Source organism: Lissotriton helveticus, chromosome 12 (assembly GCF_964261635.1).
Source record: "Lissotriton helveticus chromosome 12, aLisHel1.1, whole genome shotgun sequence".
In the NCBI taxonomy this organism is placed as follows: Eukaryota; Metazoa; Chordata; class Amphibia; order Caudata; family Salamandridae; genus Lissotriton; species Lissotriton helveticus.
In genome coordinates this window covers 852,573,816-852,589,870 of record NC_136073.1, presented here as the reverse complement: position 1 = coordinate 852,589,870, position 16,055 = coordinate 852,573,816, and the positions used below count along the sequence as shown (strand labels likewise).

General features: G+C 47.2%; 1 protein-coding gene across 6 annotated transcripts in view; it reads right to left on the bottom strand.

Annotated features, from left to right (window-relative positions):
* CREB3L3 (cAMP responsive element binding protein 3 like 3) overlaps positions 1-16,055 on the bottom strand; it is a 448,824-nt gene that overhangs the window by 16,649 nt on the left and 416,120 nt on the right. For 4 of the 6 annotated variants that reach the window (XM_078669267.1, XM_078669266.1, XM_078669265.1 and 1 more), the window contains 4 exons: positions 14,320-14,556; positions 12,939-13,233; positions 8,590-8,708; positions 6,120-6,251 (listed from right to left, as the gene is read on the bottom strand). In XM_078669267.1, coding sequence (XP_078525393.1) covers positions 6,120-6,251; positions 8,590-8,708; positions 12,939-13,233; positions 14,320-14,433 — 660 coding nt within the window. In that variant the 5' untranslated portion in view covers positions 14,434-14,556. The remainder of the gene's footprint in view (positions 1-6,119; positions 6,252-8,589; positions 8,709-12,938; positions 13,234-14,319; positions 14,557-16,055) is intronic. The other 2 variants (XM_078669268.1, XM_078669263.1) reach the window with 1 other exon arrangement.

The following is a 16,055-nucleotide window of genomic DNA, read 5'->3' as shown; positions in this document are numbered from 1 at the left end:
GGCAGTGGAGAAAAGAAGAAATAACGCCACTATTGTGCGAACAGATTCCGCAGCGAAGCCTGCCCAACCTGAGCGCCTGCCCTGGCATCAGCGTCCAGGCAGTAATGCTTAGCAAAGGTATGGACCAATTTCCAAGTGGCCGCCTTGCAGATCTCTGCAATGGGAACATTACGAAGCATAGCTGTCGTGGCAGCTTTGCCCCTGGTGGAATGAGCCTTAGGTTTGCCCCCTAAGGTCTTATTAGCTTTGTAGTAACACAATTGTATGCAGGACACAGTCCACCTCGAGATGGACTGTTTAGAGGTAGCAAGACCCGTCCTGACTGATCCATAATTGATGAACAATTGGTCTGACCTACAAATATCTTTGGTTTTATCCAGATAAAATTTCAGCACCCTCCTAACATCCAGGGAATGCAAAGACCTTTCCGCTGGAGATGAAGGATTCTGAAAGAACGTAGGTAAAGTTATAGTCTGGTTGATATGAAAATCAGAAACAACCTTGGGAAGAAACCTAGGGTGAGTACGCATAACAACCTTAGCAGCATGAAATACAGTATAAGGTTCTTGGCAACACAACGCCTGAATTTCACTCACCCTGCGGGCCGATGTAAGGGCCACGAGGAACGCTGCCTTCCAGGACAGGTGCTGCAACGAAGCCTTATGAATAGGTTCAAAAGGCTCCTTCATCAACCTGGACAGCACCACATTCAAGTCCCACGAAGGCGAAGGAAGCCTGACAGGAGGGAACACTTTCTTCAAGCCTTCAAGAAAGTCTTTAATCACAGGAATCTGGAAAAAAGAAGTCTGTGAAGGGCATTTCCTGTAGGCAGTCAAAGCAGCCAGATGAACCTTAATGGAATGGACATTAAGGCCAGACTGCGCCAGATGTAGCAGATATGGAAGGATGACATCCTCCTTGCATGTCGTAGGGTCATAGTTCTTAGACTTGCACCAGATGCAAAACCTCTTCCACTTGTAAGCATAAGAAGTCCTAGTGGAAGGTCGCTTAGCCTCCTTCAGTATGTCCATACAATCCTCTGGGAGATTCAGATGGCCATATTGCACTATTTCAGGAGCCATGCCGCCAAACTCAAAGACGAGAGGTTGGGGTGCACCATCCTCCCCCCCGAACTTCGTGAGACGGTCCGGCCTGCACGGCAGCTTCATGTGAGGAAGGAGGGACCAGTGAAGCAGGTCTGTGAACCACCACTGTCTGGGCCATTCCGGGGCAATCAGAATCATCCTCGCCCTCGATTGGGACAGCTTGATGAGAACCGCCGGAATCAGGGGAATGGGTGGAAAAGCGTACAGAAAGCTGTTCAACCAGTTGATCCATAGCGCGTTCCCCAGCGTCCCCGGCTGGTAGTACCTGGAGGCGAAGCCTCGGCATTTGCTGTTTTCGGCGGTGGCGAACAGATCTACGTCTGGAGTTCCCCACCTTGCGAAGACTTCTCCTAGTACTTCGTCGTTTATGACCCATTCGTGGTTTTCCTGAATCAGTCTGCTCAGTTCGTCTGCCTGAACATTCTGCACACCTGGCAGATGGGTGGCCGTTATCGACAGTCCTCTGGCCAGAAGCCAGTGCCAGATCGCCTGCGCCTCCTGCGACAGAGTGCGGGATCTTGAGCCCCCCTGCTTGTTGTGGTAATACATCGTAGTCGTGTTGTCCGTCTGTACAAGCAGAGAGTTGGTCTGAAAGGACGGATGAAAGGCCTTCAGTGCCAAGTGAACAGCTCCGAGTTCCAGGAAATTGATGTGGTACGTGGACTCCGTCGGGGACGAGGTCCCTTGAATCTGGAGGTCTCCAGAGTACGCTCCCGAGCCCTAGAGAGAAGCATCCGTCACGATAGTCTGTGTGGGAATGTCCTTGTGGAAGGGAACCCCTCTGAGGAGATTCTCCGCTGAACACCACCACTTCAGGGACTGAAGAGCATGTAGAGACAGTCGTATTTTGTCGTCCCAAGATCCTCTCCTCTGGTCCCACTGATCTTCCAAGCACTCCTGCAGCGGTCTCATGTGCAGCCGCGCATGTGGCGTCAGGAAGATACAAGAGGCCATCGATCCCAGTAGGGAAGACACCGTCCGCACCGTCGTAGATGGAGTGGACAGGAGAGCCTGAGCCTTCCGAAGTAGTGATAAACGTCGCTCTTCCGAAGGAGACACGCTTGCTGACAGCGTATTGATGGAGGCCCCCAAGTACTGGATGCACTGGACCGGAGTCGGGACAGACTTGGACATGTTGATGTGCAACCCCAGCTTGTTCAAGAGAACACACGTCTTCTGGAAGTGTGCTTGAGCTTCCGAGAAGGAGAAGGCCTTGATCAACCAATCGCCAGGTACGGGTAGACAAACACCCTGTTCTTCCTCAGGTGTGCCACTACCACTGCCATGCACTTCGAAAACGTCCTGGGAGCAGACTTCAGCCCGAACGGAAGTCCCGTGTACTGATAGTGATTGGCGCCGACTTGAAATCGCAGGAACTTCCTGTGTTTGTGTGCAATCGGCACATGGAAGTATGCATCCTGTAGGTCTATGGCGCAAAGTCAGTCCCCCTGTTGCAGCTGAGGATAAATCTGATGCAACGACAGCATGCAAAACTTTTCTCTGCGGATCCACTTGTTTGCCTGTCGCAAGTCCAGAATGGGCCTGAACTCGTTCTTGTCCTTCTTGCGGACCAGAAAGAACCGGGAGTACAGACCTCTTCCTCTTTGAGACAGAGGTACGTCTTCTATCGCCCTTTTCCTTAACAGAATATCGGCCTCCGCCTGGAGCTCGCGCAGCTGATACTGCGAGCTGACCGGAGGAATCGATGGAGGCGGGCTGGTGAACCGAAGACTGTATCCATTGCAAACAATATTCAGCACCCACTTGTCCTGAGTAATTTTTCTCCACTCTGCCAGAAAAAAATTGAACGCTTCCCCCCACCGGAGCGGGTAACGGATGAAGGGGAAGTAACCGCTCAGGGTCGAGACCCGGCCGGGCTCTTGTTCGTGGTAGAGGACTGCTGTCCACCTCTACCCCTCTGACGTTTTTGGAAGGGTCTTCTGAATTGCTGCTGTTGTTGCTGCTGCTGTTGCCCAGAAGACTGTCCTCTTCCTTTCCCCTGCGAGCCAAACCGTCGTTGGAACTGGCGGTAGGGTTTCTTGTCTTTGGGCTTCTCCAAGCCCACTGCCGTCAGGGTTTCAGCCTCGGCCTTCATCCGGGCCATTTCGTCGTCTGCATGTTTCCCGAATAGAGTATCACCGGAAAACGGCAGATTAGCCACTCGCTGTTGCGCCTCAGGCTTGAGCGACGTAAGCCTGAGCCAAGCATGGCGTCGCTGATTGATACCGTGGCAGTATCCATGTGCGGCCAACAGGGAGATATTCGCCGCGGCGCTGATGGCCTGGTTCGAGACCAGCATCCCTTCCTGGACAATTTCCATGAAGTCCTCTTTCCTGTCACGCGGGACAAGGTCCGCTAACTGTTCCATGGAATCCCACAGCGCACGGTCGTACCGCCCCAGTAAAGCCGAGTCGCTGGAAGCCTTCATAGTCGTGGAAGAAGTCCCACACGCCTTCTGTCCAGCCGAATCAATCCAGCGGCTCTCCTTATCCGGAGGCACGGTGGAGGACGGCGAGGTAGAATGGAGTTTCCCGGCCGCCGTCACTATCACCGAATCGGGCACTGGATCCATCCGTAGGAAGGCCGGGTCCGAGTCAGGCGCCCTGTACTTCTTCAGAAGTCTGGAGGGAGCGGCTTTCACCACCGCTGGCGTAAGAAAAAGCTGTTCAGCAGGCTCAACCAGTCCTGGCACCAACGGTAGTAGGGGGCGAGACAGGTGCTTCTTGTGCAAAGTCTCGAATATCACGGACGTCGTCGGTGTAGGAGCCGTCACCGTGATACCCAACTTCGCAGCCCCCCTCAGGAGAACCTCCTGGAACGTGCCAATGTCATCGATCGGAGACACCCTAGTCTCCGGGGAGTCCGACAACGTAGGCGAATAGGAACGGGTCCTAGAGGTTGAACGGGATCTGGACCTATGCCTCCTGTGGCGATTTCTGGATCTAGTGGAGGACCTGTGTCTGCTCCTCGATATTTCTCTCCTCCTGGAGTGAGACCTCGATCTCCTGGGCCTGGGACGTTCTGCCGGTTTCCCCGGGGGGGACGTCTTGGGCTTAGGAGGTGCCTTAGACTTAGGAGTCTTCTTGGGAGGGGTCGGAAGCCTGGGCAACGAGACCGACCTAGGTGGAACCGGTGGAGGCTTGACAGGCACAGGGGTCTGTGGTCCTGTTGGAAGCGGAGGCAGAGGAGGTAACGGAGGAGGGGTTGGAGCCCTCGGAGGTAGACCTCTTGGCAATGGAGGCGGAGGTGTAACAGACTTCATCGGAGTATACACCTCCGAGTACACCGATCCCGGTGACCCGCCATCCTTCCCGGACTGAGGGGAGCCCCCCACAGTCCTAGGTCTGTCCGCACGACCCCTCGACGTCGAAGAATGGTGTGCAGACGTCGAGCGCAGGTCCCTCGACGTCGAGCGCCCCTTCGGCGTCGACCGTCTTCCATGCTTCGGCGTCGAACGGCTTCTATGCCTCGACGTCGATCCCGACCATCTCGACGACGATCCTTTATGCCTCGACGGCGATCTCTTGTGCCTCGACGGCGACCTCGACCGCTTCGACGGCGACCTCTTTGACCGCCTCGATGGCGACCTCGACCGCCTCGACGTCGACTTCTTCTTCGCCGGAGATCTCTTCTGCCTCGACGGCGACCTCTTCCGCTTCGACGGCGGCCTCGACGACGAGGATCCCCTCGACGACGATGATGTCCTGTTCGTCGAGGGCGATCGGCGGTGTCGCCTCGACGGCGAGCGCGGACGCCGGGCCCGTCGACGCCGTTCACTCGACGTCGATGCAGACGACGACGACGATGAAATCGTCACTGGGTTCGGCGGCGGCCTGTGTAAGTCCCTCGACGTCGACGGGCGACGTTTTCTCGACCCAGAGCCCTGTGGAGACCGGGAACTGGCCGTGGACCTTCCTCTCGACGCCGTGGTCAGCGCTACCGACCCCGACGGAGACTGTGGACGTTTGCTGGACTTCCTGCCCCTGGGGAGCCCCCAGAGGCCTCAGCATGGGCAGATGAAGCCCCACCAGACCCACCTTGAGCCTTCAGCTTTCTTTCCTCGAGGCCCTGAAGTCTGATCTTCATTCTGTCCTTCAGGGTCCTGCCAGAGAAGCCTTTACAGATCTCACACTCCTCTGGAACATGGGAAGAGGGCAGGCAGAGGATACACACCTCATGAGGGTCTGACTTAGCCATCTTCCTGGAGCAGTCCGGGCATTTGTCAAATTATGAAGGCATATTTGACACAAAAAGAGTGCAAAACCCAAGAAGAAAAGCCCAAAAGTACTTAGAAAGTACTCAATATCGAATTTTCAGTGAAAAAACACGATAAACCCTTGAAAAGGGAGAGCTCAATGCTCCAGGGTCCTGCTTGCAGGAGCCCGAAAAAAGAACTGAAAGTAACTGGGACCTGCAGTGCATTCTGGGATACTGTGAAGTTCTGGAAAGTTCTCTTAAAGGCACAGTATCCTGTTCTGAGCCACATAATGGCAGCCTATGGGGCTTGTCTGTCCAGGTCCTCCTCTCTATCATTCCAGAGGGTTTTTGCTGTTTAAGCAAGGGAAATCTGTACAGACTTTGCTGTTTTGTGGATTTTTTTTTTGGGTGGAATTTCTAGTTGAAGTACTGGACAGTGTAGCCTTTTTAGGCTGCATTATCTGTCTTTAAATTCTCTCTTAAGTGTCTGTGCATTTCTGCATTTTTCGACACTCTAAGAGATTATTTTTGATTGCTCCGGGGTCCACGCACATGGGCGGGACTATTCACTAGATTATGACTATACACAGAGATCCCCTACTACAGAAGACCTTCATATGTCGCTGGTTAGTACTTTGGGAGATATGATGGGGCAGTAAGACCTTCACCCTTTCTCCTGCTTTGTGTTTTGGAGGTTATGTGTGAAAAATAAGACCTTTATACCTGGGTTGTTTTGTATTTTGGGGAGTTTGGGTGGCAGTAAGACGTTTAACATTGATCCACTTTGTATCTCAGCGTCTCATGGGATTATTGTACCTTGGTGAGGGGGAGCTGGGTGGGCAGCGAGACCCCCTCCTTGCTCAGCAGCTTCTTCTCATCTTCTGTCAGCACCAGCTCCTGGCAGTGCCCCTGGCCCAGGCTCTGGATTGAGGATGCCTGCTGCTGTGACTTGAAAACAAAAAGTGGGATGTTAACCTGGGTGCCTGCACGTGAGAGCCTCCCATGGAATGTATGTCATAATATTGAGCAAATAAGTATCGTCCAGCCATAATATGATATCCAGAACACCACGTAACACAATATCTTGACTGTAAGTATGTCAGTGAGCACAGATGTACTATTCCTACCGCCACGTCTATTACTTTGATAATATGCGTATCTTCAAGGAAAGTAGATGTGGAGTTAAGAATAATAAATCTATCTTTATTTATGGGTTAAATCGTTTTATAGAATTTTGTTAGAAATGATAACACTACGCCCACCTACAACCACTGGCTGGCGGGGAACATTGTGTCAAATCTATCTTTATTTATATATAGATAGCTTCACAATTTTGAATTAGTCGATATTGTGGATTTTAGCACAACTATCCTTAAAACCTATTATTGTCGTACAACACCCACCCCATGCCTTGTGCCCTCTTCAGAACCTTTCTACAGATTTTGGCACTCTTGGTAAATTTGTTTACATGGCTGCTTTCTTCTGATGGAAATATGTGTGTAGGACACATGGGCTTCAGTGCACACCATCCCTTTTTTGTTTTTAAATCGCCCGAGTGGTGGTCTAAAGGGACAAAGACAAAGCATGAGCAAATTACTCCTGGCCTCACCCCAGAGGGGGCAGTCCAGCCTGGGCTGCTCAGCTTTGTCCTCTCTGAATGGCATTCACTGCCCAATAGGGATCTACATTGCAATCCACCAATGATCCCAAAGATGACTAATATTTGCCCGAAGTGTCCTGTATTCCAGTTTCATGCAAAATGTAACCACCTCCAGCTTAGCGGCCTCCTCCTCCGACTAATTTTTTCAAAATGTATGCCGTTTCAAATATTTTATTACTCTTAACGTCAATTATTAGTTTTTTTAATATCTCTTGGTTACTTCTTCCAAAGATCCACTCAGGAGTGGAAGAATCCCTTGTATAGGGATAGTTCGAATCAATACCACAGACGAGGGCCGGCTCGAGTTGGAGTTCTTCACGAGTACTGGATCAATATCTGACGGATGGAGTGTAGGAAAGTGGAAGCTAAAGCAATCAATATCGTTTGCGTTAAGGGATCACTGTGTTCCAGTAGGAATATTGTCAACAGGCGCTTGTCAAAAGAACGATGGATGGAATTCCATCACTGAGGGCTCATTCTTTCTGGAGGCGGGACGGCTAATTTGCAATCGCTCTCTGCCAGCTTTATTGCGCCGGAGGCTGCCAGTAGAAAGATATTCATGGTAGGATGTTTTGGGAAGAGGAGAGTGTAAAGTTACAGCAGCTCTCTGATGACTTGACTTACACTTGGAAAATTACATAATGTTATCATATGACTCCACACCATCAGGAACATCTTCATCACAGTGAGTCTTTCATTTAAAAGCCCCAGTCCATTCTGGTGATGTCGTGCAGGTCAATTTCAATTGAACTATTAGGACTAAACTTCTTGATTGTAAAAGTTGTTAAAGGGAAAATTAGGCTAAAAAAATGGTTGCTGCCTTAAAATTAAAAACACAACAATGTGCGGGCTGGACTGTTCCCATTGGGTGCAGGGTCAAGGCTGATTTGCATATGGCTGGGTCCAAACTGGAATGGCGTGGCAAGCAGAATAACGATGGATTAAACCCAGATCTGTGACTGGGGGTGAATGTTGGCAATGTTCAACATTCTGTCCCTCATCTTTTTGTGTTGCATTTTCACCCTAAGTGGGATGGGTATGCCCAGACGTGGGCCCTGAGCACGCTACGCCACTGGTTTCAAGCTAGCCTGGCTGATGAGGGGTAATACCCCAAAACTGGCAACAGGATGCTTTTTTCCAGTCCAGGGAGGACCTGGCCTGGCAGTTCGGACTGGCCTGTTTCCATGGGGAACAGGGTTATGGCTGATTTGCATATGGCTGGATCCAAACTGGAATGGCATGGAGAGCAGAATAACGATGGATTAAACCCAGATCTGTGACTGGGGGTGAATGTTTGACAATGTTCAACATTCCGTCCATCATCTTATTATGTTCCAATTAAATGGAGTCATTTGGTGATCTCAAACTATGTTAGTCAACAGAATTTGGAATTAAGCATACATAAAAAGCAAAAATGGCCCCACTTTTTTGATCATACCAAATGGTGTGAAATGACAGCCTGATCTGTGATTCGACACTTCTCTAATACCATACCTCAGATTTTCACAGTAACCATCTGTCGGAGACAGAAATGCCCATCCAAAGTACATAATGTGTGTATACACACACAATATCCAGCCCAGTCTAGAAACTACCCTACACTTGGAGTAACAGAGCTTTACTCACCATCTCACAACTGCTGGAAAGAAGCAATGCTTTCACCGTCAAGGCACATGACCCGGCAGCAGGGGGCGGGAGGGGCAGCTGCTGAGGCTCTTTTTGGAAAAAGCTTGGAGTCCACATGGCTGAAAAGTAAAAGAAGGTAAAGGTAAGAAACTACGAAAGTGGTGGAAAATCAAAGCATTCATTCTTAAAGCAGAACTAATAGCCGGTGTGGTTGAAGTAAGAAACTAACAAGGCAAAAAGCAAATTTGGCTCAAAGGGGATTGTGAAGTTCACAAATTTCATTTTTCTGAAAGGTCAACTTTTCATAACTATACCAAACAGTATTTGTGTGTGAATTGTTTCACGAACCCGTTTTTTATGGCAGGGTTACCCTCTCTAAATATGTTTTTTTTTCTTGAAAGTCGACTTTTGCAAAATGTATTTTTGCATTTTTTTAACTTCCCATCCACCAGAAAGTTAGTGAAGCTTGCAAAGTTTTGCAAACCTATTCTCAAATGTTTCAGAAGGAAAACTTCACAACTTTTCACCCCCACCAAGCAAAAAAATCAGGCTTTGTTTAAAAAAAGTCTTTAACTAAATAATTTGTTTGGCACTAAGCAGTTGTTTCCAGGACCACAGCCAACTCCCAACAAAGTGTTTTTACATTTACAAGTGGACCCCTTCCCTTTTACGAATGCATGGACACCCCAAGCCGGACTCGGTCATTTTTCAATGTTTTGCAAATGTGTTGCATCCCTAAGACACTGATCTATCATATTGATTCGCAATTTGGAAGAGACCCTACAACACGCCCATTCCTAATTGCGAATGGGTATCCATTTGCAATCCCAACTTAGGAGTCAATAAAGTTTACCGACTCCTACAACAGGATTAGTGCATAGTATAAACTTATTTTGGGGTCACAAATGAGGGTATTTTGAGTGCTGCAGCATTTCAACCTCATAGTAGGTTAGATCATCAGACCCAGGATGCCCAGATCTGAACTGAAGCAAACCTTGACTTGGAGTAAGTGGTAAAGTCCATATAAAGAAAGAGACAGGAGAATAGTTCTATTTATGGCTGTTCAGTTTTGGATGCTCAGAAAAGGTGTGATCTTGCAAGTTAATGCAAGCTGATAACTACACATCTTCACTACTTCAGAAATGTGTACATCCAAAAGGAAAAGGGTAGCAAACCAGGGAGACAGAATCTTTACCAGTGGGTTTTTCATGGGCTGAGCAGCAAAAGAAGCTTGGTTTGCACGTGGAGTTTAGGGCGGGGTGGAGGATTTTGAATTAAACACACAAAGTTTGAAAAAGCTCAAAATTTTTCCACGTCAGTAAGGAAGCACATTTTTGTAAACATCGCACAGCCTCAGATTGAAGTTAGTTTGGCAAAATAATTTGCCAACCAAAAAATGTTTGCATGAGAACGGTGCCACTAACAGTTGCTTTTTGCTGAGATTTCTTTCACAGCAGAATCAAATTTTGCAAAACTTTTTTATCACAATTTAAATTGCGCAACCTCTTTGAAGAGGATATGTTGCTCAACTTTGCTCACCCTTCTCTACTTGCAGAAGGAATACTCCTGCCATGGACCTTTGAGAGCCATTTAATCTTGGTCTTAGTATCAATTGGATACTCCTGGGGTTGACTCCTCCCAACTCGTCAATAGTCCCGTCTCCAGCTTGGTAACGTCAGTGTCCGGCTAATTGTCTATTTTAACTATCTCGTGTCCAGATCAGAGTAGAAACTCCACAAATTGATCTGCAGCCAAAATAAATCAAGCCCACCGATTTGATGGGATTAAGGTTGTTCATCAAACTGTAAGAGACAAGCGGGGACGTACATACATCCTTACAGGTAATGGGAAGCAACATTGTAAAGATAATCAATTTTCCGCTTTTTCTTTTCCTCTAGCGGCGAATGTGACACAAAATCAATACCCTCTATATTAATGTGTAGTGAAAAGTGTCAATCAGTCATTTGCTAAACTTTAATGACCCAAACCAAGGTTATTAATTGTAAGGATCTTGACAACCCTTTGGGTCTTGAATCAAAATTTTAGAATCACATAAGGAAAAAGATGTGCTTAGCTAAAAAGTTAAGAAATATCATAAATCACTGTAACACTGTACTCTTTAGCCTCCAGCTTGGTATTTGCTCTTTCAGTATGATCACTCCCCTTTGTCTTGCCTTAGTCCTTTTAGGTCTGATGTTAGCAGAAACTTTTTGACTTTACTATAATGATATGTATAATATACTTATTGGGGCTTTCAGGCTGCGCTCTTCATCCGCTAGTGTGTTGCTGACTCATTCTCGTTTCGTTCACCCACTATGCACGCTGCATGAGGGAATGGCTCAGCCCACTTCAGCCACAGACTGAGTTCACTGTGAGTGATGGCATTCATCCCTTTCACAAGGAACGCCTCCGCGGACAAAGTAGTTCTCTCAATGGCAGGGACTACTGTGGCAATATGTGCTTTTTGAGAACAAAAAATATTTTGCTTTTAGACGATTTGTTTTTATATAGGTGACAGCCTGGTAGCTCCCCCAAGACTAGAATTTAGCAAAAACCAAGACAAAAAAACAAGCATTAACAAAGCCATACGGCTGGAGGCCAACTCCAGACCTATTGGCTTTTGCAATGCTTGATGACGTGCGTTATGAGTCACTGAAGTGCACCCCTCCACTCCCGCTGGAAGGCAGTCCCATGCACCTACCAGACTTGAGATTTAACATTAACTGACACAAAAGATCTATAACCTGAGCCTGCACAATGTGGTCTAACTCGTGCAGACTTCACCCCGAGGCAGAAAGAGCCTGGAGAGGTTGTCATTCACTGACGCTCATGATCAGACTTCTGGTCTCCCATCTGCCTGAGCACTGGCTAATACAAGTTTGTATCCAATTTGAGAGCTCTGCTGCCATCTAGAGGGGAGCGTGGGTTCTGACGTGAAGACAGAGCATGCCAGACATGAGTAAGGAGAAGGGAGAGACATAGGAGAAGAGTGAAAAAGGAAAATAGAAAGGATGGAAAATAATGTGCAACAGTGAAGTAAATAGACTAGAAGTGGAGGTGGTGGAACAAAGAGGCAAGAGACGGAATCAAGACCAGGCAACCTCGGTATTCATGAAATAAAGAGAGAGGAAGTGTAGGGTGGAGGAAGAAAGATACATGAGGTGGAATCAAGACCAGGCAGCCTCGGAGTTCATGAGATAAAGAGACCAGAAGTGTAGGGGGTGGAAGAAAGAGGCATGAGGTGGAATCAAGACCAGGCAGCCTCGGTATTCATGAGATAAAGAGACAGGAAGTGTAGGGGGTGGAAGAAAGAGGCATGAGGTGGAATCAAGACCAGGCAGCCTTGGTATTCATGAGATAATGAGACAGGAAGTGTAGGGTGGAGGAAGAAAGAGGCATCAGGTAGATTCAAGGCCAGGCAGCCTCGGTATTCATGAGATAAAGAGGCAGGAAGTGCAGGGTGGTGGAAGAAAGAGGCATGAGGTGGAATCAAGACCAGGCAGCCACAGTGTTCATGAGATAAAGAGACCGGAAGTGTAGGGGGTGGAAGAAAGAGGCATGAGGTGGAATCAAGACCAGGCAGCCTCGGTATTCATGAGATAAAGAGACAGGAAGTGTAGGGGGTGGAAGACAGAGGCATGAGGTGGAATCAAGACCAGGCAGCCTCGGTATTCATGAGATAAAGAGACAGGAAGTGTAGGGTGGTGGAAGAAAGAGGCATGAGGTGGAATCAAGACCAGGCAGCCTCAGTATTCACGAGATAGAGAGACAGGAAGTGTAGGGTGGTGGAAGAAAGAGGCATGGGGTGGAATCAAGACCAGGCAGCCTCGGTATTCATGAGATAAAGAGACAGGAAGTGTAGGGTGGTGGAAGAAAGAGGCATGAGGTGGAATCAAGACCAGGCAGCCTCTGTATTCATGAGATAAAGAGACAGGAAGTGGAGGGTTGTAGAAGAAAGAGGCATGAGATGGAATCAAGACTAGCCAGCCTAGGTACCTGGCGGCCAAGGCATTCTGCAGTGTCTATGGCTGGAAAAACTTTAGACCCCTACAATCATTGTATTTATTGATTTATTTTTACAAATCAATCACTAGGGTGGCACACCTACCACAAAATGATTCTCTAATCGGGCATGTAGAATAAATACTGCAGCATGCATACCAGCAGTCAAAAGTTCACTGTGACATGACACACCCCACATGTAACAGGTCCCGACACTGGTGGCAGTTGTGTGCTATACAAATGCTAGATTACATAACATACCCTCAATACATATTGACTGGGTGAGGCATGCAGGACAGAGAGACCACAAGTAATATGTAGAAAGGATGTTTGGCGAAAGGGCTCACCAAGATCTATGGAGACATCAGTCTCGCGGACGCCCATCCTGTGCCCCTCTAACACTGACATGGGCTGGCACGGCTCCTGATAAGTCTGGTACATGGCCTCCACCTGCCCGACGTCGCCATAGCTCGGACTGTCCATGGGCACATACTGCTGGGGACTGTCCACCTGGTCTGACTGGGGGTCCTCTGAGATGCCGCTGTCGCTGGCAGCGGGAGACCACAACGTGGATTCAGGAGACGAGTCGCAGGGGACCAGCAGGGATTTGAGGAACTCCTCGTTCTCAGGGGAGGGCGCAGGCTGTTTGGAAACAACACATTGAAAAGGCTTAGTAGACACGTATGACAAAGCATGCACAAGTTCCAAACACACAACCTGTTGTTAACACAACTCCAACTAATACTCCACGCCCCCTGATTTTTCAAATATAGGACAATTTAAGTGCTTAATTTGTAGCGGTGTTGCACAGGTTTCTAGGTTTTCTTAAGATCTTTCTCAGGAGCTATGGGGCTGCCATTAATTCTAAAACGTGATTCATTTTTAGAAATATTAAAGAATATGATTCTATTTTACAAGTATTATAGAAGTATTCTAAAATATGAATCTGTCTTAGAAATATTACAGATGTATAAAATATGAATATATTTTAGAAGCATTTTCTAAGTGTAAAATATAATTTTTTAGAAGTATTTTCGTAGTATTTTAAAATATGATTACATTTTACAACCATTTTTAGACATATTGTAAAATATAATTGTTTTAGAAGTATCCGAGTAGAAACTCTATTTCAGAAGTATTTTATAAGTATAAAATACAAATCTAATTTAGGCATATTTTAGAAGTATTCCAAAATATGTTCCGATTTTGGAAGTATCGTAGAAGTATACACTATGATTCTATTCTATAAATATTTTGGAGTTATTCTAAATCATTGTCCCATTTAAAAAGTTTTTTAAGTATTCCAACATGTAATTTTATCGTAAAAGTATTTTTAGAAGTATTCTAAAATATAATTCTATTTTAGAAGTATTTCAGAAGCATAAAATATGGCTCTTTTAGAAGTAATTTAGTAGTATAAAATATGATTGTATTTTAGAAGTTTGGCACCATGTGCAAGTGGGTCAAACCACAGGCTGCACATTGTGGAGAAGTTTAGAAAGCAGACTACTGAGTGCACCACACTGTGTGCTGGGCTGTGGGTGATGGTGCAAAGCAAGCTATACACAACCAGTGTATGGTGCATGGTACTGTGCACTAGGAATGTACAGCCACAAGTCACATAGATCATCCGCCATCCCAGCTGTTCTCTCTACTAGACTAATCCTTCTCTGGCCCTGGAACCCTACCATGTCCCGACCCACTTTAGAGTGTTACCCACTGACTCACGTTGTGACCTGAGGCGACCCAGGAGGCAAAACTGGTAGCAACCTCCAGCCCCTCTTGGCACAGGATCCCATCCTGTCTGTCGAAGAGCAGGTCGAGAAGCTCCAAGCTGTCCATGCCGGCCAAGGCTCTGGGGTCTGCCGCCTGCGCTGAGACCTAGGGACGTGGGACAGAGGGACAAAGAGATAGTCTGAGAGACAGGGACAGCCACTGCTTCACTTCTGTTCCTCAGGACAGCTCCTAGATAAAAAAAAAATATATAATACTACAAATATTAGGAGTCAACAAATGTAACACTTGTATAGCTTGCAATATGCTTAAAATATCACTTCACAACAGCCCAAGTCACATTCTCAAACTGGCTTTTCCTGGAAATTGGCTTTCCGACAGGTGACTCGTGATTAATTTCCAATTTCTATTAATATTTGTTTCTTGCATTGTCTTAATAAAAACTTTACAACATAATTATTCAAAAGTTGAACACTTTCATTGAAATAAATAATCATGCTATTCTAACAATGTTTTTTTAAATAAGAGCACAGGAACTTGAACTTATGAAGTTGTGATAAAAATCAATGCTTTGGAAAAACAAATCTTGTACGTGTATTCAAATGTGACGTGAAACTCTTGAATCCTGTGTAGAAAATAAAACATGAGTAAATTACTCCTAACCCATAACCCAGAGGGGGCAGTCCAGCCTGGGCTACTAGGTATTGTCCCCCCCTCTGAATGCAACTCACTGTCCAATAGGGATCTAAGTCGCAATCAACCAATTATACCAAAGATGACCAAAATTTGCCCGAAGCGTCACGCATTCCAGTTTCATACTAAATGTAATCCCTTCCAGCTTAGCCCCCTCCTCCTCCAACTCAGTCTTTTAAATGTGTGTGGTTGCAAATATTTAAATACTCTTATTGGTTATTGGTTATTTTTTTTAACATCTCTTGGTTTCTTTTCCACAGCTCCACTCAATAGTGGAAGAACCCCTTGCATTGCCGCTCAGATGACCCCGCGAGGACATTCATAGTCGGCCACAGAGAGGAGATGGTCGAAGGAGACAAGCACACTCTTGCTTCATCTTAGCAGAGACTTTATCTTGTACCAGAAGGAGTGAATTAATCAGCCTGGAGGAAGGTCGCTTTCAACCTACAGCGATATTAGGAAAAGAGTCGGTGCGGGAGCACACTGCTTCACCTCCCAGCAGAGTCGCCCCTGAGCATCATGGTAGATGCAGTTCAGATCGACAAGCGAGTACACTTGGAAAGTCTTGAGTGTTTCACCAGGTGGGTGCAGATTAGTGCTGGCCATCTCTGGACACGTGTTTCTGAATTATTATTCGTCATCAGCAGAGATTAGGCAAAATTAATCGGGGTTGCTGAGCAGGCTGCCGTATCCTTGGAACGTAGTATCTCTCCAGGCGCGCAGGTGCCTCTCCACGAGCTCGTCAGCCCACAGCGGCTCGAGGGAGCCTTTAAGTAAAGAGTCGGTGCGGGAGCACACTGCTTCACCTCCCAGCAGAGTCGCCCCTGAGCATCATGGTAGATGCAGTTCAGATCGACAAGCGAGTACACTTGGAAAGTCTTGAGTGTTTCACCAGGTGGGTGCAGATTAGTGCTGGCCATCTCTGGACACGTGTTTCTGAATTATTATTCGTCATCAGCAGAGATTAGGCAAAATTAATCGGGGTTGCTGAGCAGGCTGCCGTATCCTTGGAACGTAGTATCTCTCCAGGCGCGCAG